Source organism: Gallinula chloropus (genome assembly GCF_964237585.1).
Source record: "Gallinula chloropus genome assembly, chromosome: 6".
NCBI classification, from domain to species: domain Eukaryota; kingdom Metazoa; phylum Chordata; class Aves; order Gruiformes; family Rallidae; genus Gallinula; species Gallinula chloropus.
In genome coordinates this window covers 2163887-2191602 of record NC_140091.1, presented here as the reverse complement: position 1 = coordinate 2191602, position 27716 = coordinate 2163887, and the positions used below count along the sequence as shown (strand labels likewise).

The 27716-nt window shown below is 44.7% G+C and overlaps 1 protein-coding gene across 1 annotated transcript in view; it reads left to right on the top strand.

Annotated features, from left to right (window-relative positions):
- CACHD1 (cache domain containing 1) overlaps positions 1-27716 on the top strand; it is a gene marked incomplete at both ends in the record, with an annotated part of 107983 nt that overhangs the window by 20647 nt on the left and 59620 nt on the right. Inside the window, one exon of the mRNA XM_084266175.1 lies at positions 16783-16845. Coding sequence (XP_084122301.1) covers positions 16783-16845 — 63 coding nt within the window. The remainder of the gene's footprint in view (positions 1-16782; positions 16846-27716) is intronic.

Here is a 27716-nt window from a genome sequence, read left to right as displayed (position 1 = left end):
TATTGCTGATGACCTACATCATCATTTTTGCTTCCAAAAGAATATCTATTGTGTGTGTGTGAATCACAGAATCATAGGGGTTGGAAGGGACCTCCAGAGCTCATCAGGTCCAACCCCCTGCCAAAGCAGGGTCCCTAGGACAGGGCACACAGGGCGGTGTCCAGACGGGGCTGGAATCTCTCCAGAGAAGGAGACTCCACACCCCCTGGGCAGCCTGTCCCAGGGCTCCCTCACCCTCACTGGGAAGAAGTTCTTCCCCAGATTGGGGGGGAACTCCCCGTGCTCCAGCTTGAGGCCATCACCCCTTGTCCTGTCCCACAGACCATTGAAAAGAGACTGGCCATTTCCCCTTATCATGTAGGTCTGGAAATCCCCCACTGTAAGGTACGGCTCCTTCATATTGCCACTTATTATTCATTAATTGGCAAGTATAGGGACAATCAGGACCACACCATATTGTTTCAAACCCCGACCTAACACGTTATGGGACACTACAGAAAGGCCTCTGCCTTGTGTTGAGATAGGGCTTTCAGAATGTTAAGATTTAATTTTTCTTCTTAAGGAATCTGATATATTCGATCTGATATATCTGGAATATGAGGGCTGTGAGGCTGGTGAAGGGTTTGGATGACAGATCTTATGAGGAGTGGCTGAGGGAGTTGGGATTGTTTAGTCTAAAGTAAAGGATACTGAGGGTAGACCTCATCATGCTCTACAACTACCTTAAAAGGTGGTTGTAGTGAGATGGGAGTCAGTCTCTTCTCCCTGGTAGCCAGTGACAGGACAAGGGGAAACAGCCTGAAGTTGCGTCAGGGGAAGTTCAGGTTGGATATTAGGAAAAATTTCTTTACTTGAAAGGGTTGTCAGATATTGGCACAGGCTGCCCATGGAGGTGGGTGAGTCACCATCCCTGAGGGGTTTGAAAGAAGAGTAGATCTTGTGCTTGGTGGTCTAGTGTTGGACCTAGTAGAGCTGGATAGCTGGTTGGACTTGATGATCTTGAAGGTCTTTTCCAAGTGATTCTGTGATTCTTCCTAACCCTGAAACTTCATCGTACTGTGCTGTGTCACATCTAGTTTAGGACAGACATCCTTTTTTTGGAATCTTTCATATTGCCTGATGCTTGTGATTTTTGTAACCTTAGCCTTGGTCTTGTATCCTTGTTATATTTAAGAGTGGAAGGACATAGAAATAATTAAAAGTCAAGTTAAGGAGATGAGACAGAAATATTAAGGTGTTTTTGGCATAGATCTGTCTGCTCCAAGTGTCTCTGTGTAGCGAAAACACACACTGAAATGGAAATTAAATACAGATTGCATGCTGAACAAGGAGGCAAAGTTAATTTCTGGGCATCAGCAATTTATTAAACTATTAAAGTTTAAAATTTATTAATAAAGAATTATCTCTATCAGCGTAATTAAAAACTTCCTGTCCAGTAAATCTATTCTTTTTTATTTTCTTTCACTTTGACTGTCAAATACTGATACCAGTGTAGTAGTAACTGCATGTGACAATAGGAATATTTATTCCCTGAGTAGCATTAATCTACTTCAATTCTGTCTACTTTCAACGGAGCCTTAATGCCTTTATTTCTCCTTGGTGTCTGAACTCGCTAATCCCGGGACCAAAGTGGATTACAGTGGCATTCCTGCGTGTCCCGACAGATGTGCAACACACAGATAATTGCACAGAACAGCAAAAGAAAGGGAATTTATTGAGGTTGCCAAGCTGGAGGTGGGCTTTGTACAGCCTTAAATCCTTAATTCAATTTCAGGTTTGCCAGTCAGTCCTGTTGGGCTCGTGCTGAACGAGGCTCGGCTAGGCCCGTGGCCTAGCTTCGCGCTGGGTTTGAACGCTGGAAGCTGAGTTGCTTCCACTGGAGTGATGTTCTGATGCCTGTTCAGCACAATTCATCGTGTACTCATAAAGAGCAGAAGGGTTATTCGATGCTTTAAAAGAATTCAGGTTCAGATTAGGTGTTAGGAAAAAAAATTTCACTGAAAGAGTTGTCAAGGCCTGGAACAGGCTGCCCAGGGAGGGGGCTGTCACCATCCCTGGGTGTGTTTAACAGAGGGGAGATGAGGTGCTCAGGGATATGATTTAGCACAGGACAGGAGTGGTTGGACTCGATGAGCTTAAAGGGCTTTTCCAACCTTGTGATTCTGTGAACAACACTGGTCTCACTTCCTCACTTTACCTTGTATGTGTCAAAAGATGGGGACCAAAGAGCCCAAATTGAAAGAGTAATGAAACATCTTAATTTTTTTTAACAGTATGAAGCTGTGCCAGTGGAGGTTTAGGTTGGATGTCAGGAAGAGGTTTTTTATGGAGAAGGTGGTCTGGCACTGGCACAGTTTCCCCAGGGAAGGGGTCACAGCACTGAGCTTGCCCGAGTTCCAGAAGCATCTGAACGATGTGCTCACTCCCATCTCTGACTTGGCTGGCCCTGTGTGGAACCAGGAGTTGGACCTGATGATCCTTACGGATCCCTCCCAGCTCAGGATGATGTATGAATTCCAGGGCTCAGTAAAACGCTGTTTGTCCTAATGCAGCAGCATGTGGCCAGTGCAGGCTTTCCAGTGGCATCATGTATTTCTGAATCCAGTGAAATTTAACACATGAAAGCTTGGACCACCTACCAAAAGTGACACAAAAACTGTATTGAGGAAGAAACTGATGTTAAACATTCTAATTTGAACCCCCCTTTGACTGATATATATATTTTATGTGCACTGAAGCATCCTCAAGAATTAACTATGAATGAACATTAGGAAACCTTGTGGTACTCTGAAACACTGAGATTTTTATAATTTCAAGTGCAAATGTCTGCCTGGGGATTCTTGATTATTTTTAATGAAGATGACACTATACACATGATCAGCATGAGTGCTGATTAAGTAAGACAGTTCATGTAAGTAATATCTTCTGAAGGAAATCACAGCAGAGGCTGCTCACTTACTCAAAATCAATCTTTTCTCCAGAGGTTCCAAAATATTTTATTTATACAAAGTTAAACATGAATCAAGATGGAAAAAGAAAATCAAATAACTCTCTTCTGTTTTGAAACAGAAATTGGTTTAATTGTATTAATTTACCAGGAGCAACGGAGCTAGCTTCACAGTTTAATGTTTTGTGGAAAAGCAGCTTCTAATAATATTTACTGAAGCAATGAAGAACGCTAATTGGCTCTGTCATTGTTTTAATTTTAACAATGTGGGTGTGCTTAAGTCCTTTTTGATCTTTTTAATAGGTGCCGCCTAACTGGCGATGACATCACATTAGAAAAGGAATTAATACTCCCATTATCCATTTCCTGGGGTGGGGATATGTATGCCTATGTTTTCCTTGGGTTGTTTTTTTTTCCAAAAAGCTGGTTCCCCAGTTTAAATTCCTTTTTTATCAGTGGAAATCTGCCCCCAAATCCAGCTGGCTGCTTCCTCCTGTCCTCACAGCGCTGTGTGACATTGACCATGAACTACAAGGTTGTATGGATGTTGTGGGATCCCAGGACTGTGCCTGGAGATTCATAGCAACTGTCTTTTGTGTTTTCTGAATGTCTTTTAGGTTGTAAAACACAAATTCGATGTCAGTCAGTCCTAGATTTCCATTCTGCCCTCTACAGATGGGATGGGGCAGGGCTCAGGCCAGGTCTGCTCTCATCTCCTCTGCGCTTGGGAGGTTGAATCAGGGGTGAAGTCAAAATGAAGTGAAAACCTAATGCTATCTTCAAAGAACCACCCCAAAACACTAAGCTGCTTTTAAATATTGTGAAAGCAGTTTTATTTTCCCATCCTTTTTGTACCATTGGTGAAGGTGCTTTACAGTTCAGGCCCTTTAACTGTGAGCTTTATATTGATACCCATGTAATACTGTTGTTCAGTGTTGTGTGTGCACATGTTTGGTGCTCTCCTCAAATGACCAGCCTTTTCTGTCTTATAGTGGGTGTATTTTGCAAAGGCTTCTTAAAAATAACAACTAAGAGAAGCTCACAGTAGTGCTGATCTGCTGGAGTAGTGTGTCTCTGTCTTGAAAACTTGGGGGAAACCAGTGGCAGGTCTGGGAAAGACCCAGCAGAAACCTGCTCCTGCAGAGACTCTGGATGGCTTTAATGTGACTCCACAGGGATCTGACCACATGGCAGAGAGTATCCCATACCTCCACACAGCTGCAAGAAGCTCTTCCACTGACTAAGGAAAAGGTGCCTAGGTGGAAACTAAAAAATATCCTGCAGTGTCATCTGAGGTGGTGTCTTAAGGCAAGTGAAAGGCCTCTAGAGATTCTTCAGCCAGGAATACTTGTAAATTTGAACTGCTAATTTGTAGCATCCCTGTTCCTCTCAGTATTGTTAATCAGCAGGTCATCAGAAGAGTGCATACTCTGATCCTTAAGTTGAAGTTCAGCCTAATTTCTTGCTACTTCACATTTGAAAGATAAATAATATATTAATTTCAGCAAACCTCATTTTTAGAAGGCTGAAATAATCAGCTAGGAAATAGCAGAGGCTGTGTTCCTTCCACAGTGCTGAATGAGACTCGTTTCCTGGTGTGTGTTTATTGTATTTATTTAAGATGATAAATACTGGTTTGCCAATATTCAAATAATTAGAGCAGCAGATTAGAAATTCTGGCTTGAGTTCAGAGCTTTTTTTCCCATAAGCCTTTTATTCTGGTTGCCTTTTCTTGAAATGGGATTTGCCACCACAGCAACTTTTCACATAAGAGAAAGAAGCAGAGCTGAGGTTGGTTTTATTTTGAAGCCCTGGTTAAATGACTCCCTGAATAATGACATCAGCAAGGCTTGGAGACCAATGTAGTACCTATGTAAATTTGTATTTAAACCTCAAATCTTGGATTCTGTTTAATTGAAATCATTGCCCATGCCTGAATAGCCCCTGCCTGAACACTATCAGTAAGCAACCTCTAACTCTCTAGTGCTCTTCATATGGAGAGATGGACACAGAGGGGATCTCTAGGATGTCTGTCATGGGTATGTGGAAAGGGGAGGGATGCCAGAGAGACTTCTCTCTCCTTTTCTATTAGGAAACCTTTCTTTGTAAATCAAAGTGAGACCACTAAGAAGGGAAATACAAAGCAGCCCTTTTCCTTGATGTCCAACACACCTCTGTCTGCAGCAAGTCCCTCTGGCCCTGGCCTTCTCCATCTCAGCAGCTTCCTTGGGGGAACAGTCCCATCTTCTGGGATGGGCAGCCAGGACCCTGGAGCTCCACCCTTGGCTTGCAGCCTCTTCAGTTTGTAAAACAATGAGGGTGTGAGATAAAGGACTCTTCTTTGCAAAACATCTGATCATTTTTTTTGCTCCCAAAGGCTGGGTGTAGAAATTCTCATTCCTTCATTAAAAGGGAATCTATTCTGCTCTTGATTAACACTGAAGGTTTTGTTTGAGTTCTGGTTGTTGGGTTTTGGTTTTTTAACTCCCCCCTCTTTCATGCAAATGATGTCTTGCTATTTTGCTTGCTTTTTTTCTTTTTTAATTAGAAGAATAAATGCTTGCATTCATGCACAAATTGCTTTGAAGTGCTGTAGGAATTCAATTCATGAGCCTCCTTAGCCTCAATCTTTTTTTTTCTCCTTTTTTTCCCTGCAAACCGATAACATCTAATGGCTCTGCTCTTTCCAGAAGATTACATTTGTTTTCTGCTGGTTGCTCTACCTCCTTCTGCGTCCCCAGATAACAAGTTAGACACAAGGAAGAAGAGTTAATCATCCAGCTCCCATTGAGCACGAGTCCCCCGCAAGGTTTTGTTTCTCAGAGGGGTGACTCATGCCTGGACCACAGTTCTGTGAAAGAACCAGGGGAAAAATAGTCCCATGGATTCACTGAGCTTTGTTCATCAGGACCCAGCTGCAGGTGGGTTGCTGGCTGCCCTGGGCCAGCTCTGCTCCTCTGGCTGTTGTCCTGCAGAGCTGGGGGTTGTTGCCCACCCTGGGTGAACCTTAGTGATTCACCCAGAAAAATGCTTTTAGCAGTTTCTTTTAGAGATTGTCTTCTTTGCTTTACTGACCTGGCAGTTACTTGCTACTTTGCACCTGTCTGTGATTTCTGGGGGTCCAAGTTAAAGTGTTTACTTCCCTTGTAGATCTGTTTAATCTTGGTGATAGTGTCTGATGGTCTTCCAGCTCACACAACATGATGGGGAGAAGTTGTCAGATAAAGTAGTCCATTGGAGTGCTTGCTTCCTGAGTTCACTCCACTCCTGTTTTGGAGGAAAGAGGAGAAATAGGCTCTTTCCAAGGCTGGGTGATGGGTAATTCTCTTTTCAGTTGCAGCTAGCTATGTGAAATGCTGTTTCCTGAAGCTCACAGAGTAGCAGGGCCTTTCAAATGTTGAAGTCAGAAAGAGTCCATAACTCTGCTTCTGTGACCTGCTGGTGATTAACCCATGGTGTTATTATGGAGGTCACAGCTCTGGAACTGGCACCGTGTCCTCAGAGAACCAGAGAGCAACGGATGTAGGACGGGACCTCCTGAGGCCCTTGTGCCCTGCTCGGCCAGGGCACCTTTCCTCTTGGGTTTGGATATCTATGTGGATGGGACTTACCATAGAATCTTAGAATCTTAGGGGTTGGAAGGGACCTCAGGAGATCATCAGGTCCAACCCCCCAAGCCCCAAGCTTCCCAAGCCCCTGGGCAGCTCTTCCAGGAGGATATGGTGTTCCCCAACATGAGTGAACAGGCGTAGGGAGAACTTCCCACATGTAATGTGAAACTTTCCATGTGTGGGAGAGCCTGTTCCTGCACATGTGCTGCTGCCCTGGATGCCATCTCTCCTGTTGGTAGGCAAACACGGATCCGTTCCCTCTCTACTCCTTTGGCTGCTGCAGCTGCTGCTTCAACCAAGTTTGGTTTCAGAAGCGTTTTGGGAGGCTACATCTGCAGGAGGGTTACAGCCCCAGTATGTACAGCAAGTACTTCTTTCTAAGACCATTAAACTGTAAGATTTTAATAATATATATGTCTATACCATCCCATACATCCTCATCAAGAGCTTGATTTTACCCATGTAGCTCCACAGCCGGAGGTACCACCCTCTGCAAGCATCTCTGCTCCAGGCCAGGCAACATCCTTGGTGAGCTCTTGTGCCTGGGCCTTGGTGTGCCCAACCAAAGCTCTGCCAGAGAGCATGAGGGGGGCAAGTACAATGTACTGGGCACTGGTGAGGCTGCACCTCGAGTGCTGGGTCCAGTTCTGGGCTCCTCAACATAAGAAGGACATGGGGGTCCTGGAGCGTGTGCAGAGAAGGGCAACCAGGCTGGGGAAGGGGCTGGAGGGCAAATCCTCTGAGGAGCAGCTGAGGGAGCTGGGGGTGTTGAGCCTGGAGAAGAGGAGGCTGAGGGGAGACCATCTCCCCACCTCCCCTGCCCTGCCAGGAGGGTGCAGAGAGGTGGGCGATGGTCTCTGCAGCCAGGGGCCAGGAGATGGGACAAGGGGCAATGGGCTCAAGCTGCCCCAGGGCAGGGTCAGCTCAGCTGGGAGGGCAAAGTTCTTCCCTGGCAGAGTTGTGGGGCTGTGGCACAGGCTGCCCAGGGAGGGGCTGAGTCCCTGGATGTGTTTAAAAAAAGGTACTTAGGGATATGGTTTGGCTTAGGATGGCAATGGTTGGACTTGATGATCTTTAAAGGCCTTTTCCAACCTGGTGATTCTGTGAAGTTTAAGTCAATTTTAAGCCCTGGGTCAATTTGAAATGTGAGCTGTTTTTTTAAATAACTTTAAACCAGGCTGGGGAGAATGCTGAAGATAAAGATTGGTGCAAAGTGTTTATCTTCTTCAGTTAATTTTTTAACTTCTTTTAAAATGGAATTGATGAATGAAACCTCCTAGGGATTTAGGAGGGTAAACAATTGCTCCCGCTCCTTCTGCTGGCAAAAGGGTGTGGGTTACATCAAAGAAAAACAATGCAAATGAGGTATATAAACAAGTGACCTTAAAACTCTTCCACTTATTAATGCAAACACTGTTATCGTGTGAGAGTACCCTTGCACTTCTTACTACAGACACTGACTCATGCAGGAAGGTACTTGTGTGCAGACACTCTTGCAGGTTGTAACTCATCTATTATTCTCATGGAGAAAAAAAAGAGCCTTGGTGCCTTGTGTGGAAGCAACTGGGACCTGACTGCAGCGTGTGCTGAAGTTTTAGGGTTCCCTGCCTCTCTGAGCGTGGGCAGTATCAGGCTACGGAGGTGATTAAAGGACTGGAGCATCTCCCCTGTGGGGAAAGGCTGAGGGAGCTGTGGCTGTTTAGTCTTGAGAACAGAATCCTGAGAGGGAATCTGATCAGTGGTTATCAGTATCTGAAGGGTGGGACACAGGGGGCCATGGGCAGCCTCTGCTCAGTGTCTGTGGGGACAGGACAAGGGGTGATGGGCTCAAGTTGGAGCACAGGGAGTTCCCCCCCAATGTGGGGAAGAACTTCTTCCCAGTGAGGGTGAGGGAGCCCTGGGACAGGCTGCCCAGGGGCTGTGGAGTCTCCTTCTCTGGAGAGATTCCAGCCCCGTCTGGACACCGCCCTGTGTGCCCTGTCCTAGGGACCCTGCTTTGGCAGGGGGTTGGACTTGATGAGCTCTGGAGGCCCCTTCCAACCCCTGTGATTCTGTGGTTCAGAAGCACCGCGGCAGCAGTTGCAGGGGGAAGGCTCTTATCAGGATATTTATCGTGTGTATGTTGATGGTTCCTGCTGAGGGATCCTGAAAAATGATACTCCTGGACGTTTAAAGCAAACAGCTCTGCAGTGAGGTTAGCGCCAGCCCATTCGTTTTACGCACAGAAGTTCAGCGTCGTGATTTATGATCTCCAAATTCCCATGTTTAAGTTTGTCATTCTTGGATATACTTTTTTTTTCTCTGATCCCTTGAATACCTCACTCCAGCCTCAGCATCCCTGTGCTGCAGCATTTCCCCAAACAAAACCCAACAGCTTCTGCCTTGATTGAGTTAAACAGATGAGGAAACAAAACCACGTGCTCTGTGTGTGTGTGTGTGTGTGTAATGTCCCTTTGGACATTGGGGGTGTGTGTGTGGGGGGCTTGGGGTTTTTTTGACTTTTCTGTGACATTAAACAGTCCTGGTCCTAATGTTACGTAAATTGATCCACGTTTCTTCTGCATACTTGCTGTAGATTGAATCCATGACCAAAGTGGACCAGCACAGTAATTATACTAAACTGATCCCGAGCTCTGCTGGCTGTGGGACTGCATCTATTTACACGTATCACTCTGCTGCTCAAATGTGTCCCCAGTTTCCATTAGTCATTTTGACATGAGCTTGAAACAACCCAGAAAAATGAAACCCAGAATTTTCCCGGGAGAATGAAGTTTCGGCTTGATTTTGCTTCTGATAAATGCTCAGATTCATGTTCCCTTCAAAGGGAAGGTGACCAATAAAATGCAGAGAGTTGCAAAATGTCCAGTAATCAAGAAGTTCTCAACCTGACCAAAACCCATGGGAATATTTTAAGTTTTGCATCCTAGAGGCTGGAATGAGGAAGAAATGTAAGGGGGTAAAATCCAATCCTATAGAGAAGCCCATCTGCTTTATATTTTAAGGTTGGGTAGCATAACTTTCCATTTTCTGAACCACTGCCACATACATTGTCACGAGTACAACCTTAGTCAAGTTACACTGGCTAAATGAATGATCTTTTTAACATGTGGAACTCATTTTCTTAGGGTATTTTCCCCCCCTCTCACTCTTTTTCTATTCCTCCCTCTTCTGGTCCCTCGAAAAAGAAGACAAAAAAATCTGCTGGTTCTTGATTGCATTTTTGGCAGTTACTCAGTTTTCCATAGTTTTCTCTCCTTGCAAATGCCTGAAGCTTTCCAAGGAAACACGTTTCTCAGAATCCTGCTCTACTTCTGACTGTTCTCAAGCAGTGTCTCACCTACTTACCATCTCCCCTTCCAGGTAGACTTTTGAAACAAACCCAAAGGCTTTTACCTCCCACAGGCTAATGATTAGGTAGTAGATTAGTTTTAAATGCTAACAGTGGTGCTTTTGACTGTCAAACTTGAGCTCAAACCTGAAGACCAGTTGTTCTGCTGGACTCTGTTTCACAAAGCATTTTGCTTCCAGTTCTGGCCATAGAGCAGAGATGTGATGAGCCACCTCAGTGTGTGGCAGAAGGTGGTGGTAACTTGACTTGTAAATACTGAATTAGTAAGCAACCTTCATTAAGATGAAAGTTGGGAAGGGAGATGATGTTTTCCTGGTTAAAACCTTCTTGAGTGTCAGGGAATGTATGTGTCCATGAAGGTGTGTGTGTGAGATGCACACATGCCCGTGCCAGGAGGTTCCACGTTCACTTTGCTTACAGAACAGCCATGTCTGGGTGTCTCAGCTTTTTCTCACGATTATTTCCCCCTCTCCCTCCTCTCCTCCCACCCCTCAAATCTCTCCTCATTCCAGGAAATCTTGTGTAAATTTTATATTGTAAAATAAGCAAATCCTTTAAATGAAGCTGCCAGAGGAGCCTTTCAAATGATGCTGTGGTTAAACAGCACTCCAGCAACGTAGATAATTGAGCACAGACCAACTTTGCCCGCTCGTGACATGGAGAGCTGCTCTGAGCAAAGAGTGGGTGGTAAGAGATGACCCCCACGACAGCACCGACCCAAGCTCAGCCTGTGAGCTCTGCATCACGTTTCTCTTTGTCTGCCTGTCTGAGCAACAGAACTCTTTAACTACTGCTGCTTGGTAAATAAGGTGAGGACAAAGAGCATTAATTAGTTAAATCCTTCCCAAACTCTCCTTGTTTTCTGAAACCCGCCAGAAAGAGAAAGGTGTTCACAGTGTGACAGGGGGAGATTCCTTTAAAGGTGTCCACAGTGTGACAGGGGGAGATTCCTTTTAGACCTGGAGCTGCAGCATCTGTCCCTGGGCCCAGCAGGGTCTGTAATACCCAGCCGCTGCTCTCATCCGACCGGGTTAGCCTTCTGTTAGGTTTTCCTCCAATTTACTTGAGTTCCTCATGTGTATATTGTAAATTCTTAGAGAAAAACACCAAGCATATCCTTGATCTCATGGGAACTTGCTATTTAATGTTTCTCGGGTTTAGAAAATGGTAAGAAAACAGAACGTGATACGGCTTCAGACACTGTGAAAATAAACCCCAGACAGAAGCCACAGGTTTCCCTCAAAACAATCTCACTCTGTGAGTTTCATCAGAAAAGGGATTTGTTATATATTTGTTTGCTCACCACTTTTTAAAACATTAACCTTTAAAATAAGAAACAGACCTCAGTTAGTAGCTGCTTGAAGTAAAAAAAGTATTGCAGCCCTGCTGAGCTAATACCACCTATCTGACACAAGAACATTTTCCTACTGCTCCTTTGTGGACTTTTTTTTGATGTTACTGAGTTTTTCATCGTTCCCCAACTATGGCAGGTACCAGCACTCTGTTTTAAACCTGCTTAAAGTTGCGGTGGTGGGTTATCTCTTCTCTTTTTAAAGCCTTGCAGTCTAGATGCTAACCCAGCTTCCCTAGATTTACAGCTCAGTGGATATTTTTCTAATCCTGTGTTTGCTTTTCCTGATTCTTTGTCTCTAAAAATGTTATTTTTGTTGGTGGGGAGATGGATTCGTATCTTGTCTGGCAAATAAAGTGATGTGCCAATGGTTGACAGCTCAGTGGAGCCATTGGGGTGTGTATTTGCTTGGGGACCTTGGAGGTTTGGAGGTGGTGGCTTTTTTTTTTGTTTATTTTGATGCAGAGCTGACAGTCAAACTTGGGGGCTTTTGAAGTATTTTCTCACTGCAGTGTGTTGCTGCTGAGTTTTATTTTATTCTCGAGGACCTGACGGAATGAATCAGTTAAATATTTTACTTTTTATGCTAAGCTTGGTTTGGAGACATCTCCCAGATTTAAAACTTGTTTGCCTTTGGCTTCAAACTAGAAATAGAAGTCTCTTGAGTGGTGTTGGCACACACAGCAAAGCTAAACCCGAGCTCCCCCTTATCTCTGGTGCGTGTTTGGGTGCTGTGCCCATTCATCACTGTCAGACCCCACTGGTGGGTTGCATTAGCCACGGTGGCCCAAACCTTCCCCATTCCAGCCCCAAGGAGCTCTGCCTTTGGGTTGTCTCATCACTTGCTGATTTATCTCACTTCCCAAACCTTTGAGTTGTTGTGCAGAGCTAAAAGCCAGGCAGGCTGGTGGCGCTGACAGGCGCTTGGTTGCAGTTAAAGCCATTAAAGGATGGACCTAGATACCACAGCAGAGTATTTCATAGGAAGTTGGATGTCTTTGGAGGCAGGAGGGTAATTAAGGGGTTTAGGAAAACAAGAGTCTTTAATATGTTGAATGTGTGTTTGTAAAACAAACCCCAGTTTTCTCAGGACTCCATCCCAGGCTGTGGTCATCATCTGCCGGCTCACTGCGGCACACTGCTGGGCTCTTCTTGAGCTTGTGTCCTGTCAGAAGCTGTCACAGCTGCCAGAAATTCTGCAGTGGTCCCTGCAGATACTGTGATTTTCTCTTTCTAGGCTTCTGTTCGTGTAGCTCAATGCAAGCCTGGTGTTCACTAAGGGAAGGGGAGGATTAGGAACATGAGCGATGTGCCCAGCATCATGCAGCAGGATTCAGGTGTTGCCGGAGGCACGGGGGCCCTGGGGAAGGTGCAGGGCTTTGTGCTCAGCCCCTGCCTGCCCCATGGAGTTTAACTCTGAGTATAAACCAGCCAGTTATTTCTCTCTGAGCATCCCCAACATCAGAGTAATTTGAAAAGAAAATTAGACTTTCATTGGCTTTCTCATTTAGGCCTGGCTAAATCTGGAATTAATGGCATTGCTGAAGTTTGCTTTTGGAACAAAAAAGGCAAATGCAGGTGCTTCTAAATTCATAATAAAATGTTCTGTTTTGTTTACTTCTGAGTGGTGTGTTTGAAGACTGATGCTTTGTGGTAGAAATAGCTGAAGTCAGTGAAGCAAAGTCTGCTTTCCATGCTGGGTGAGCCGTGGCAACACACAGTCCTGTTTTCTAAACCAAATCTGGACATTTCATTCGGAGTTTGGGTTGAAAACCAAAAGTTGCTTTTGATTTAATTTCCTTTTCCAAAGTAGAAAACCTCTGTGGGAATCTGTGTGATGAAGCCAGGTGGTTGGAGTAGTTGAAACACAGGGGGGGGGGGGTGTGTAGGTGTGTTGTGGCACGTGTGGGCACGACTGTGAAGCAACTGTTCTCAGCCCAACACCTGAGATGAGGAGTGGGTAGTACAAAGCACAGGGTTTGATTCTCTGCGTGCCACAAGACTGGAGCTGTTGCCTTTAAAAGATGTTGGGTTTAAAGGAATTTGAGAATTGCTGAGAAAATACATCTTTTTTCACTTAGCTGATCGATGTTTCATCAAGAACCAGAACATTTATCAAGTTTATAATGTATTTTAAAAAGCTGATGATAGCAAAAAGGAGGGCAAATGGAGAAAACAATTCCCCCCCTCCTTGGGTTGGAGGGGGGGAAGGCTGGGGGCTGAGCCTGCAAGGCGCTTGCAGCCTTTGTGCGTTGGGAGAGCGGGTGGCGCTGGGCTATGGCGAATCATCCCGGGCGAGCATCTCATTAACCACGTGTGTAATTGTTCCTCTCGGAGTGAACTTCGCCTGCTGCCATCTGCTAAGCAGATTCAATTAAACAAGGAGGGGTGGGAAGAATAAACTACAGATGCTAATGTGCTGTGTCAACTACGGCGGGCGGGTTCTCCTAAATATTTAGACTGTTGCTGTAAGTTTGTGGAGCCGACTTACTCTGGGGTCTGTGAAGCTCCCTTCACTTCTTTTGGAGGCTGCTGCTGAGCTCTGCTTTTCTGCTTTAAGTCAGATTGCTTTTTAAATGAGTGAAATTAGCTTAAAAACAATGGGATGTTCCTGGTGGTGGGTGGAATCCTGCGTAGGAGTTCTTGAATATCCCGAGGAAGGGGGCTGTGCCCAGGTAGGGGCTGAGCAGTTAATGCTGAGCTTGGCGTGTGATGGATTGTCTTTTCCTGGGTGGTTCCTCAATCCTTATTTCTATTTTTCCTGGCTGTTTCAGCTCATTGTCCATGGTGGCAGTTTGACTGCCAAGCTCCTGCTCCCCCTCCCAACCCCAACATGCCCGGAGCTTTTAATGATAGAAAGTTTTCAAGACTTCATTTAAATTATAAATCAAGCAAACACAGGTTCAAAACCCAGCCCAGTGGCCAAATAAATTCTTCTAGCACTGTGATTCTTCTGTAGCCATGTATAATGTTCTCTGGCATTATTTGGAGAGGGTTCAGAGGAGCCACGGAGATGATCAGAGGGCTGGAGCAGCTCCCCTACGGAGAGAGGCTGAGGGAGCTGGGCTGGGTCAGCCTGGAGAAGAGAAGGCTGTGGGGGGACCTCACTGCAGCCTCCCAGTCCCTGAAGGGACCCCAGGAACAGGAGGGGAATCAGCTTGTTAAAGGGCAGAGACTGGCAGGACAAGGGGGATGGAGTGAAGCTGGAGGAGAGAAGGTGAGGGGCTGGAAGGGGCTGCCCAGAGAGGGGGTGGGTGCCCCATCCCTGGGGGTGTTCAAGGCCAGGTTGGCTGGGGCCCTGGGCAACCTTGTGTAGCTCCAGGCCTGGAGGTTGGTGTCCCTGCCTGTGGCAGGGGGTTGGAGCTCTGTGGTCCCATCCAACCCATGTGATTCTATGATATGATTCTATTTGGGAGGTTCATAAACACGGCAACGTGTTGCAGGGGGTGGAGGGAAGGGGTCAGCTTTGTGTTAAGGACAGAGAGCTCCATTCTCAGTAGCTGACAGTCTATTTCCTTCTGACTCCTTTTGATGTCTGGAGACGAAACGTTGTGTGCAGAGAAAAATTCGATTCATTTAAAACATTTTGCATCAAAATGACATGCTTTAATGTATTTTCTTCTGATGTTTAAATTATCTTTTCATCTCATGAGGGGTGGGGGGGGTGTGTGTGGGGAAAAAAAAAAACCAATGTGTTTGTAGTGAAAGTACCCAAGCAGAACTTTAAACAAAGGTCTGGAAGAAGAGGAAGTCTCTATGTACAGGCAGCTTTTAAGAGTAAATGCCTTCTCCCCCCCACACTGCAAGCTCTCTCAGACTCATAAACCAAGGAGATTTATTGCTGCCCTTCCAAATGCTTCTTTCGAATTAAGAGTTCAAATTTCTGGAATTCCTGAAGTCCTCAGGAGGGAGAGGGAGAAGGGAAAGTGATGATCTGAGGTGGAGCAGAGCACACCAAAGGGTTTTCCAGGCCAGTTTTGTTGGTTACAGCCACACGTACCTGTACTAGGAGGAAATCAGCTACACCCATGTCAACAGAAGTGCTGCAGTTGTGGACCAGTGGTTACACTGGAGCTGGATGAAATTTAGGCTTCTTCAGCAGTTAATAGCTGCAGTCACTAGTAATATGGAGAGCTGACTCTGGCTTGCTGTGTTGCTGTAAACATAAGTCTGAGTAACTACCCAACCATTGTGTCAAGGGAGGGACCCAACAGGGTCTTTGTGCATCACTCCTTCGCCAGTCGTGGCCATGAGTACAGGTGTTCTTGCTGATACCTTGTCCTGTGTTTGACTTAACAGTGATAGACATGGAATCCCCTCCAGCAGTGAGATCCTGGCTCCCTTTCAGCCTGCTTGGAAAATTATTTCAGCTGCTATATTGGGTGTTTTGCTTTCATAGAGGATGTTTGATATTTGGTGGGGAACTGGCTATGTGTTTCAGAACAAACCCTTCAAACCCTCCCTGCCCTTTGGTTACCCACAAGCTTGCAGGGACTGACATACACCAAAGCAGGTGAAAATTAGAAGATTCTTCACTGAGTAATCAGCATTTTTTTTTCCTGTTTTCCAATGTATAACAGCCTGAATAACCTCAACATATTCTATTTATTGATAACAAGTAGCCAATGCCATTCTTGTTTTGCATGACAGTGTTCTCTCAAACCTCCTTTGTGTTATGTAGCCACCATCTATAGGTGTGAAGACAGATACTAATACTGTATATTGTAGGGACACTCATAGGTTTTAGGGATGCTGCCCTTGGAAATAAGAAATATGGAAAGAGAAACTTGTGTGTATCTGGCAAACTTTTCAGGAATGCCATCAGTTCAAGCAAAATCCTTCTGACCTTATTTTTCCATCTGCAAGCAGATTAAGGAGGTGTTTTTTTCTTCCATGTAACCTCTGTAAGGAAGTGGTGATGGCAGCATGACTCTCACCTGTGGAGGCACAGGGGATGGAGGGACTAGGTCCTTCTGGGACCCAAGTTTTCTCAAGGGAAGAGAGCACACTCTCACTTCAATTTTCTGATACAGCCTTTTTTGCTGTTAGTGAGCTGAATTCATTTGTACTCAAAAGTGGGTCTCGTTTTCCTCTTTTCCAGGCACCAAGTATGTCTAAATTTGGCTCAGGGCCTCTTGTGTGTGAGCTGGAAACAGCAAGTATGTGTAAAAGTACTGATGTCGGGTTGTTTAGCACTAGAGACCAGTCCTGATTTGCAAGGCCAGTAGCTTTAAATGCAAAATACATTTATTTAGCACCTTGTGTCAGTTTGGTGAATTAACAGATGTTTTGAAAACAACTCTTACATGTTTGCCTTCAAAACCAACCCCAGGCTCTTCACACAGATGCAGGACCAGGCATACAGAGATGTGGTTTCCCTGGGGTACACCTGGCGATGGGCTCCCCGGGTGGAACGATCCTTCGCCACCCCGATTTCCTCAGCCCATGTGCTTTTGGGGGCTGCGTTACTGGGATGTGTTGTGATGAAAGGTCTCTTACCCATCCTTTCTGTTTTTTCTTGCAGAGGATATTCAACTCCTTCGTGTACACAGAGAAGATATCAAATGGAGAGAGTGAAGTGCAACAGGTGAGTCTGAAAGATTGTCCCTCTCTGCTCTGCCCTCTCCAACTGGAGTCCTGTGTCCAGAGCTGGGGCCCCAGTACAAGGAAGATGTGGGACTGGTGGAGAGGGGTCAGAGGAGCCACGGAGATGCTCGGAGGGCTGGAGCAGCTCCCCTAGGGAGAGAGGCTGAGGGAGCTGGGCTGGGTCAGCCTGGAGAAGAGAAGGCTGTGGGGGGACCTCACTGCAGCCTCCCAGTCCCTGAAGGGAGCAGAGGAACAGGAGGGGAATCAGCTTGTTAAAGGGCAGAGACTGGCAGGACAAGGGGGTTGGAGTGAAGCTGGAGGAGGGAAGGGGGAGAGGAGAGACTGGGGGGGAAGTTGTTTGCAGAGAGAGTGGTGAGGGGCTGGAAGGGGCTGCCCAGAGAGGGGGTGGGTGCCCCATCCCTGGGGGTGTTCAAGGCCAGGTTGGCTGGGGCCCTGGGCAACCTTGTGTAGCTCCAGGCCTGGAGGTTGGTGTCCCTGCCTGTGGCAGGGGGTTGGAGCTCTGTGATCCCTGGGGTCCCTTCCAACCCAGACCAGGCTGTGAGTCTATGATTCTATGAAAGCCCCTTCCCACCTCCTGCTGGCAGTGGGACAAAGGCACCTGAGAAACTATAGTTTGGATTTTCTGTGGCCACTTTCCTAGTGACCAGCGTGTCGGGTAACGATAATTGGAACAGAATAGAAATGGAGGTGGGATACAGAGACTGATTACAGACAGGTGATGGGACAAGGGGAAATGGCCTCAAACTGCACCGTGGCAGGTTTACATTAGATATTAGAAAAAAATACTTTGCTGAAAGAGTTGTGGGGATGTGGAACAGGCTGCCCAGGGAGGGGATTGAGTCACCTTTCCTGGATGTGTTTAAAAAAAGGGTAGATGAAGTGCTCAGGGATCTGGTTTAGCTTGGGATGGGAATGGTTGGACTTGATGATCTTAAAGGGCTTTTCCAACCTGGTGATTCTGTGATTTGAGAGCTTTGCATTGCCTTGAGAAGGGTTTCCACCTGCTTTGTGTGGCTCCTTCCCATGGAAAGAAAAAAGCAGAGGCTGAGCAAGGGCCCTCGTGTACCATCTCACAGTAACTGACTCCTCCGCATGTTGAAGTCTCTCTTAAAACTGTTTTAACTGAAAGCAGAACCGCTAATATTGTTTATGAATGTGGAAACAATACCAGTTTTAGGGAATTATGGGACAGCTACAGCCTCGTGCCCAGCAGTTGTGGTTGAGGGGTTTTGTAATTTTATGTGGGTTTTTCTTAGGGGAATGCACTTGACCATTTAACTCTTTGGTTTAATGCTGAGATAATGTATGTCAGCATGAGGGTTGTTTGTGTTTTAATACATGTGAGCATTTGGAAAATGAATTTCAGATCAATTTTGACACAGATTGAATAGACCATCTTTAAAAAATGAAGGTCCCACTTTTGCATGCTCGCAGCTTCGTAGGCAGCCTGGGTGCCTGAAGGAAGAACCAGCTTTTCCTTCCAGTTTAAGCATGGACTCACTTGCACAACCTTCAGCAAGTGACCTGACCTTCCTAGACCCCTATCAAACCAGTTTTAATGTGCAGGAAAAACAAAAGAGCCTCAGAGCTGGGCTTTCCCTAGGGAAAAGGGAATTGCTCTTCAGCTGCGGTAGCCTGATCTGTGCATGAGCTGCTGCTGCCTGTTTACAGAAGCATATCCATACATTATATACTCTTGTGCCTTAAAACTGGTCATGGAATATCAACAAATTAACACCTTAAGTTGTGTTTAATGGAAATAGTAAAATTCCCAGTCTTTTTAATTTTTTTCCCAAGGAAAAAGCCATGTCAGAGCTGGATCAAATGATACTCTGAATCCCTGCACACTGTATTTAACTTTTGGGGTGTTTGCACTGGAGAGCAGGGCTCAGCTCCTCTTTCAGAAGAAATGTGGTGGCTTTTTAGTGTGATTATTGTCAAGGTAGGAACTCAATTGTTGTGCAGGAAGCTGAGTAGTTCAGGAGAAGTTCCACTGACACTGGATTTCTGTTAAACCAGACTAAGTCTTTGTTGTGGAATCCTTGTGCCATGGTGTAGTTACAGTGAAGCCTGTAACAGTGTTCACAGGAAAAACTGAGAACTATAAGAGCATGCAATTAAAGATCTAGGATTTAAATGAGATGCATAAATTGACATCATGTGAGTTTTAAGGTGGCTGTCTTGTGTGTGTTGTTACAAAAATGACAAGGTTTGTGTTTTGGAAAAAAACCCAGCAGAGCTCACCTTTGGTACTGGTTGTGTCCGCATAAGGTGTTTGTTTGGTGAGATACTGATGTGTGTGGGAAACAATAGAAGAAACCAGAGCAACACATTAATCCTTGTAAACTGCCCTAATTCTTGTTTTAACAATTGTTAATCCCAGCAGATGATAGTGCCTTATAGGTGTTGGGCTTCACAGGAGGTTTTCCCTGGCTCTGGCTGTGTAGGAGATGCTTGTTGGAAGCTTTCCCTGAAGCTTGAGCATGCCATGGGAGTCCTACACACTCAGTCTGGCTGTAGGAACTAATGTCTTGTTTTGAATCATGTGCCTTCCAGTGGAGGAGATGACCTGTAATACAGGTAGGGTAAATGAGCCAGGAGGATGTAGGATGTTCCCTCTCTTGGTTTCAACCATGTTGCCCATAGTTGTTACACCTCTGAGCTCAGCTTTCCTGCATTGCTTCTCCAGTACATCATGAAGAAGGCTTCCCATGCCTCCAATAATTATCCTTATTCCTTCCTGGGTAGGCTTGGCTTCTGCTTTATATGTATATAATATTTTTCCCTTTTTTTTTTTTTTTCCTCTCCCCTATTCCTTTACTAAGCAGTCAGCAGTAGGAATTTCATGACATGGGGGGGGGGGGGAATGGATGTGCTGCTGATGTTAAAACCCTTCAATTACTTTTAAAAATCTCTCTTGCAAGAGACCCCCACCCTCCCAATTATTTTTCTTTTTGATAACCTCTAATCGGAGAAAGCATAATTCAGCAGAGGTTATATGGAACTGGCTGTAACAACATCCCGTTCTCTCCATGCCAGTGGTACCTTTTTTCCCCTCAGAGGCCCTGATAGATGTGCTTGTGTATTTAAGTAGTTAATTTTGTATGATTATTATTATTTTATGCAATTCTGATGTGTGTTCGTATTACTAATTCCGGCACGTTTTTCTTTTGTTGTTGATGAATCAATGAAATACTGTAAATAAAATACAAACCAAACCCAAACTGGGTGCCCAAATTACACCCCAAGCAGCAAATTTCTTCCATGGGAAAGGCATCGTGCTATTAGTGATGTTGGTGGTTGGTTCGTGGTGCCTGAGGTTGGATGTACAGGAAGGGTGATGGTTCAGTGGTGCGGACTGGAGATGGGGCCTGTGTTTGGTCTGATGCTGGAGCCCAAAATCCACCCTCTAGAGGCTTCAGCTTCCCTCTGGGCACAGGTGGGTGCAAAGGGACCACGAAAGGGTAACTCTCATCCGAGTTTAAATATGAAACCACCCCGACATCTTAAGAGAAGGGTTCACTGGCTTTGACGTCGCGCTAGGCCAAGGCTTTCCTCGAGCGTTTCTGGGTGGTCTGCACACCGCCAAAGGGCCATGTGGGCTAGATTATACGTATCGGATGGCTTTGGAAAGCCAAAAGTGTTTTTGGGAAACCAAGAAACTGGATTAAAACTCCCTTTGAAGTCTCTACTATCGATTCTCTACTTAGGAAAAGACGCTGCTTGTTTCCCGGCCGCAGATGTACGTATTCAGCCTCGGTAGATTATAAATAACTGTCTGAACACTGAAGGTAGTGTGATGAATTCGGAGCTGTCAGGGGAGAAAAACGAGGCCCCGGTGAAGCATAATTACTGTGGTTAAAAGCTCAACAGCAAAGTGGATAGAAGAATAATTGAGCACTTCTGTTTCATTAATAACCAGGTCTTTTAGCCCTAATGAATCACGAGCAATATAACCAGAGTTTTGTGAGTAAGAGGAGTACATCGAAGGGGATCGTCTTGAGCAAATGCAAACAAATGTAAGCGAATTGAAATCCCCTGTCGCTCATTCCTGGGTTTGTCATTCATTAACATTTTCTTAGCAACTTGTACTCCAAAGGCAATTAATTACAGTTTTATGTTAGCTGAGATTTTTTTTTTCCCCCTGTCAGACTGCTGAATTGTTGTGGGGGGAGGTTTTTTGTTGGCTTTTTTTCTTCTTCTTCTTTTTTTTTAATACCAAACTGTGTAAATAATGACTTTCAGTTTGTTGGGAAAGTGAAAAACTACAGCTGTTGGCCTTCAGGCTTAACTGTTTAATACACTCGGCTTTTTTCATGCCACACAAGGAGTGGTTTATCTTTTGACTTTAAACTGCTTACATTTTTAAGGTCTACAGTTACAGAATTCCTATTGTACCTAACAAATAAAACCTTAACCTTTTTTTTTGTGTACTTTGAGTAGGCTGTTTAAAATTGGGATGGCGATTGCCAAAAATAACTTGGGTTCCTTTCCTGTAAGTCAGTCCAATATTGGAGAGCTCTCATACGATATGAAAATGTAGCGGTCTGAACTGGTGATATAAATAAAGTGGAAGATGGTTAGTTTTATGAGGGGAAAATCTAGATTAGCCCTTTGCAAGGAAGTCAGCGTGTGTTCAGCGGTCCTGCCAGACATCTGGTTTCTGTGGTACAGGGGATTATGAAAGCGGGCTCCGAGGAGGAGAGAGTCATGAGCAGGAGCATATTTACCAGCTTCTTGCAGAAATATCTTGATACCTTGAATTCTGGGAGAGGAGTTGGAGCACAGCAGCATCACTGCAGTTAGAAATCCATAATCATTTCTTCTATTTCTGTCCATCCCTGCATCCTGGGGAGAGAACTCTAATTACAAACAAAGTCATTAAATTGGTTGTAAATATGCGTGTGTCAGCTACAAAATCTCCTTGCTGGAATATTCCTGTTTGAAGGCTGGGAAGGACAGGGACAGAGGAGGATTTTAATTTACAGTAAGTGAATGACAAGCAGTGAGGTGGGCTTTTTGTCACTTGATTTTTTTTTCCTTATTCAACATATCCTTCTCTCCCTGCAGCTCCCGTGCTTGTAGCTAGAGCACTGTCAGTCCTTTCCTGTCTAGCTCATCCAGACCATAATTATCATCTGTAAAAATAGCAGTAATAACCCAGAGAATCGGTTTTGTATAAATCTGTTGGGAGCTGCAAAGGAGGAAGTTAGTTGGGAGGTTCAGGAACAGAATTGTGAAGCAAAATGCTGGTTTTTAGAAGGATTCAGTTTTCTTTCTGATAAAACCAGGTTACCAAATGTATTTTTTTGAGAAATTGAATATATTTAAAAAAAAAAACCCTTAAAAATTCCTGAAAGCTGAAATCTTTAAAGTTTTGGGATTAAGCAAATTGTGTCTGCCACAAAAATTGTGTTTTGGAGGAATACAAAGAATTCTCCTTGCAATACAATATGCTTTTAATTTCAGAAATGCTTATATTTCAGAGTTACAAAAGCTAAAGCTCAATGCTCTTAAAGGTTTCTTTCCAACCTAAATGATTCTGTGGTTCTAAATTGGATGGTTAAAAATATCAAGTGATAAGTTCCCTCACCTACAGTGAAACATCCATTTTATTTGTTTTTATACATTTTTATCAGTCTGCTGGAAAACTTTTTATCCAATTTTTGGGCTTTTTCTTTTACCATCCACTACTCTGAACTGAAGGAGCTGCTGTTCAGAGTCTTGCTTTGTGTTGGTCTTGTGCTCCTGATGGACAAAAATGATTCCATGCGTTGATTTTGCTGTCCTGCTTGGGCAGGTTCAGTGCCCGTGAATAAGTCTGTGTTATTCATTGACTTCGAAGGCTTAGAAAGTTTGTACAAGTGGGATACAGCTGCTGAGGATTTTTCACCCTGGCAGGACTCATTTTCTGAGATGCTTTTAAGTATGTAGCGCTGTACGAGCGAAGGGCACGTGTTGGTTGGCTTGTGATGACTGTTATGGAAGTAGCATTTACAGACAGCATCAGATTTAGTCCTGAAGTTACTGGAATACTGCATCCCACTTTGGAGCTCTCAGCACAAGAAGGACATGTACCTGTTGGAGTGCATCCACAGGAGGCCACAAAAATGATCCAAGGGCTGGATGGAGCAACTCCCCTATGGAGACAGGCGGCTAAGAGAATTGAGCTTGTTCACCTTGGAGAAGAGAAGGCTCTGGGGGGACCTTATAGCGGCCTTCCAGTCCCTGAAAGGTGCCTGTAGGAAAACTGGGGAAGAACTGTTCCTGAGGGCATGGAGCAGTAGGATTGAGGGGTAATAGTTTTAAACTCAAAAAGGGGAGATTTAGGTTGGATATTAGGAAAAAGTTCTTCACTCTGAGGGTGGTGGGTCACTGGCACAGGTTGCTCAGAGAGGTGGTGGAGACCCCATCCCTGGAGACGTTCAAGGTCAGGCTTGATGGGGCTCTGAGTGACCTGATATCTTCCTTGGAGATTGTCCACTTGCTGGCCAGCAGAGAACCTCAAATGAATGCCAGTCTCTTTGAAGAAGCCCGCTGGAAAGTAGTTTCCCTCATCCTGATTGAATGCACAGGAGAGGGTTTTCAGTGTCATTTAGAGGACTAGTTTGAATCTCTTGAAGCCAGAGGGGTGGGAAGAAGCTGGTGGCCACGTTCCCACTGACCGCCGTACTCTGGCTTTGTACAGAAGAAGTGGTTTCTTCAAGACCTAAGCAGGTTAGAGAGAAATACATTAAAAAAACCCTAGAATAGGAAACTCTGGGCACAGAGTAGCATTAAGCTGTGATACAGCAGGAAAGGTGCCAGTGGGTGTTGGAGAGTGGTACCTTTATTCCAAGTTCTTCTGGTTTTCTGGGGATTTTGCAGTAAAAACACAAACTAAACTCTTCAGTGTGTAAGCAATACTTTTTGAGGAGCCTGGCAGCATCAAATCCCCAGCACTGAGTCTGTTATGACATCCATGCCTGTAGACCTCATTGATACATATTTTATATACAGGCTTGAAAACATGAAAAAAATATCTTGGCTTTCAAGATAGAGCCGGGAATAAAACCTAACCTTGGAGCTCTGCTTTCCCTCAGCGCTCCCTGAAAAGGGAAGACTTCAGAGCTGGGGAGCTTTGAGGGGAATGAAGCTTTAAAAAAAAAAGGGGGGGGAGGCAAAAAAAAAAAAGCAAAGCAGCTCGAGGGAACTATGTAAATGAGGAGAAATGTCTCTGGGAAAATTAGAGCTTCACTGATGTTGTGATGAAAGGTTGTCAGTGGAGATGGTGACAACTGAAGTGCATTACCCATGGGTGCTGCGGTAATGGAAACAGGTGTTACCGTCCAACCTGTCTGCAGACTGAAATGCTCTGGCCCTGTGCCAGCTGCAAAGAAAGAAAAAGGAATTAAAAAAATTTACAAATAAAACCCCCAAAGAGCTAATGGCTGCATTGTTTGGAGCGAGCGCTCGCTTCGTGTCATTCAGTTCCTTAAAATTAAGGAGAACCCCAGCCCCCCAAAATCTGAACAGGGATGAGAGGAATGCTGAGAGGCTGCTTCACCTCATCACCGCCTTTGTTTTTAAAATGAGGTGAAGAGCACTGGGAGAATTGACCTGGGGATAATTTATGTCAATCTCAAGGTATCCAGATTTATTTTAGTCTCCATTAAAACAGGTGAATTTGAGCATATCTATGGGAGCAGGAAGCATGTACCTACCCAAGGGTATAGCCGAGTGTGGGTTGTGAGCTCCCTGCCCCTTACCTGCCCCATTTGGGGCCAAATTTTCCATTTTGCCTTAAAACATTTTTTTATCAATTGCATTAAGTCAGTTTCATAGTTCAGTACTCTGTCCTTTTGTTATTTCTTAGCTCTTTCTGTACCTTTGAGCTTTAAGTGACCAGGGTGGTGTGGGTCTTCCATTCATCGGCATGCCAACAGCTCTTCAGTGGTAGGGTTATACCTCAGAAAAACAGGGACCTTTTGATTAAAGGTTTTCAGTTTATTTAGGAAAACGAGAGGCAGCTTTAAGCCAGCAGCTTTTATTCTGACAGGCTCTAGCACCCGAGCACATCGCTTCGTAAGCTGAATAATGATTCCGAGCTAATGATGTGAGCGTGCATGCATGCATGGGCACGCAAGCGGGGATGAGGGGCTGGGAACTATGTATTATTTTTCCCTGCTGTTGTTTTAATCGCTGAGAACTGGAATGCCTCTTCACTCTCCTGGATTTACGTGCTTCAGTGAAGCCCAACTCTGGAAGAAAAATTTAAGTTAGATGTGTTAGGCTTCATCTGGGTTGTACTTCAAGACTTGATGCATTAAAATGACTTGGTTTTAGTTAATTTTTCAGCTGATCGATGTGGCTTATTCATTGTAATTAATCTTCAATGGAAAATTGGGTTTGGATTGTATTACCACTGGTGACTTTTTCAAGTTAGCTAGTTTCAAAGTGTATTGTTGGGAGTATTTCTTACTATGAGAGGGCAGTGTTTTTAGGGTAATTCAGATCAGACAAACTCAGGTCTTCCAACTGTGCTTACGTCCATGGGCAGGGAGTCTGTGTAGCTCTGGGAGGCTTCGGGTCCCTTGTTGCTGATGTGCACTTGACTCTGTCCCCTGACTGAAGTGGGGGATTGGATTTAATGAAAGTCATGTAATGACTTTGAGCTGTTCAGAGGTTTTTAGAAGGGAGATGCAGTTTAGGTGCTAAGCATTTGCTTTTCATCAGCTTCTGAGGTACGGGCTCTTCTGAAAAACAGATTTGTCAGATCCTGGGACTCCGCACAGCAGGGTAGAATTCAAAGGCTCTGGGGTGCTTTTATCATTCAACCTAGAAGGTGAAAACTCATCAACACCAAAACCTCATCTTGTAGAGCACTCATTTATCAGAGAAAAGCGGTGATTCCAGACACGAGTCCTTTTGCTCTGATGCTCCATCATAGTTTTGTTACCACTAATGATGGTCGTGTGGTCCTTTCTTTCAGCAAAATTAAGTGCTCTCCCCTTCTCAAGATTTCAGGTAGAGAAACCAAGAAGGAAGCATGTAGATTCAAGTATCTGGTTTTGTAGTGCTTAAGCACAGGTATTTCATTTGCCTGAGCTGAAAGAGGAACTTTGTAACCACAAAACTTAAAGGCTTCGACTTGGGAAATTTGGCTTGTGTGTGTGTTTGAGCCCCTCCAGAAGAATAGAATTTTGAAGGACACGTCTGAGGAGTGAAGCATGACAAAAAGAAAGTTTACTGGAAAATAGAAAAGGAACTACCCAGCAGCTTATTACCTAACAACTGGGAGCAATTTAATAGTGTTGGATGCCTTACACGGAGGAGACCATTAATAGTCCTCTGTGCCTTGGCAATAAATCATTCTACAAAGCTAATTAGGTATAATTCTGCAAGTCATTTGAGCAAGGTCCTATTAAAACCTGTGCTCCTAGGAGACCTGTCGTTGAGCTGCAGCATTTGCTGGGAACAATGGAGGCAGAGGCATTGCTGTTATCAGCGTGGGCCTCGTTATGCGCATAACGAAGTAAATCATGATGAAATATCCTGTTAATAATAGTTAGGAAAGACATTTGGTCAGTCCAGGGGTTCTGGAACAACCGACTGCATTTCTCAGCACACAAACGTAGCAGCACTGTTAAATCATCCCCATAGTCTGGCGTGTTCGGGGAGCAGGAGAGATGAGTTATGAATTAACGAGCTAACTTCAGCGTGCAAGAAAGTTTGCAGAAATGCAAAATACATAATTTCTGAGTATTCAATGCTGCTGTATATTGCTTAGAGAATTCCCCCTTTCATTTAGGATGCATTTGGCCCCTGATTAAGTGCTATAGATATGTTGGTGTGCGAAGCGTGCCAGAGCAAATTTTGTACGTGCCTGGTCCGTTCCATGAACTTCCCTCTTTGAATGAAAGACCAGGAACAAAAGTCTCAGTAAATGTTTCTGTAAAACCTGATGCTTCCTCGGAACTGTGTTTGCTGTCACCTCTGCTCAAATAACAGCCACAAATTTTTCCCCTTCCGATTTTCCTCTGCAAAGTCATTAGTCGGGCTCATTGGGAAGTACCTAATGAACGAGGCACAAGCGGGCTCTTATCCGACAGCAGGCCTGAGATGTGTCCCAGCAGGGTTGACCCTTGTCATACCACATCCCTTCAGACCTCTTTGAGTCTGCTGGCACAGGGTTAGGAGGAGGTTCTGGAGGCTCTGCCTCCAAAAGGCATGGGCATAGCCATGCTTTCACACTACATGCCAGTTTGGAAGTCCTTGTTTGCAAAAAATGTGTTGAGATTTTATTTTATTTTATTTATTTCATTTCATTTTGTTTTAATTTTTTAGAATTGTATTTTATTTTTAAACATTTAAAGAGAAGGGCTAAAGTACTTGATTTACTATTTCCAGAGTTAGGTTCTGTGATTTAATTACTGTGAATTGCTGGGGAGGGGTGACTGTTTGTTTGCTAAAAGGAAAGAAAGATGAGAATTTGCTCTTACAAGTAATAGCAAAACCTCTAAACTTTATCCTGACTTACAAGTGGCTTCCATCTTCGGAGGGACCTCTGACAACAAAAGGCTTGTGGAAGAACTTCACCTCTGCGAGACAGTTGTCACTCTTTTCATTCTGTTATAATATAATGTCAGTTATGGAGTTTTTATTTTCCTTTTATTTGAGGTCTGTAGTTACACTGTTGTAGCTTATAACTAGCCACAGCAACCTGCTAGGTCGATTAAGAAGTTGCTCAGCTCAGAACTCATGGTGCCTCCAGGAAAGCAGCAGGAGATACAAAGCAAAAAGCAAGAGCTGGGATGGCTGGTTTTCCCCAGATCACCATGAGGAGAACTACATGAAGAGAGCTATGAAATC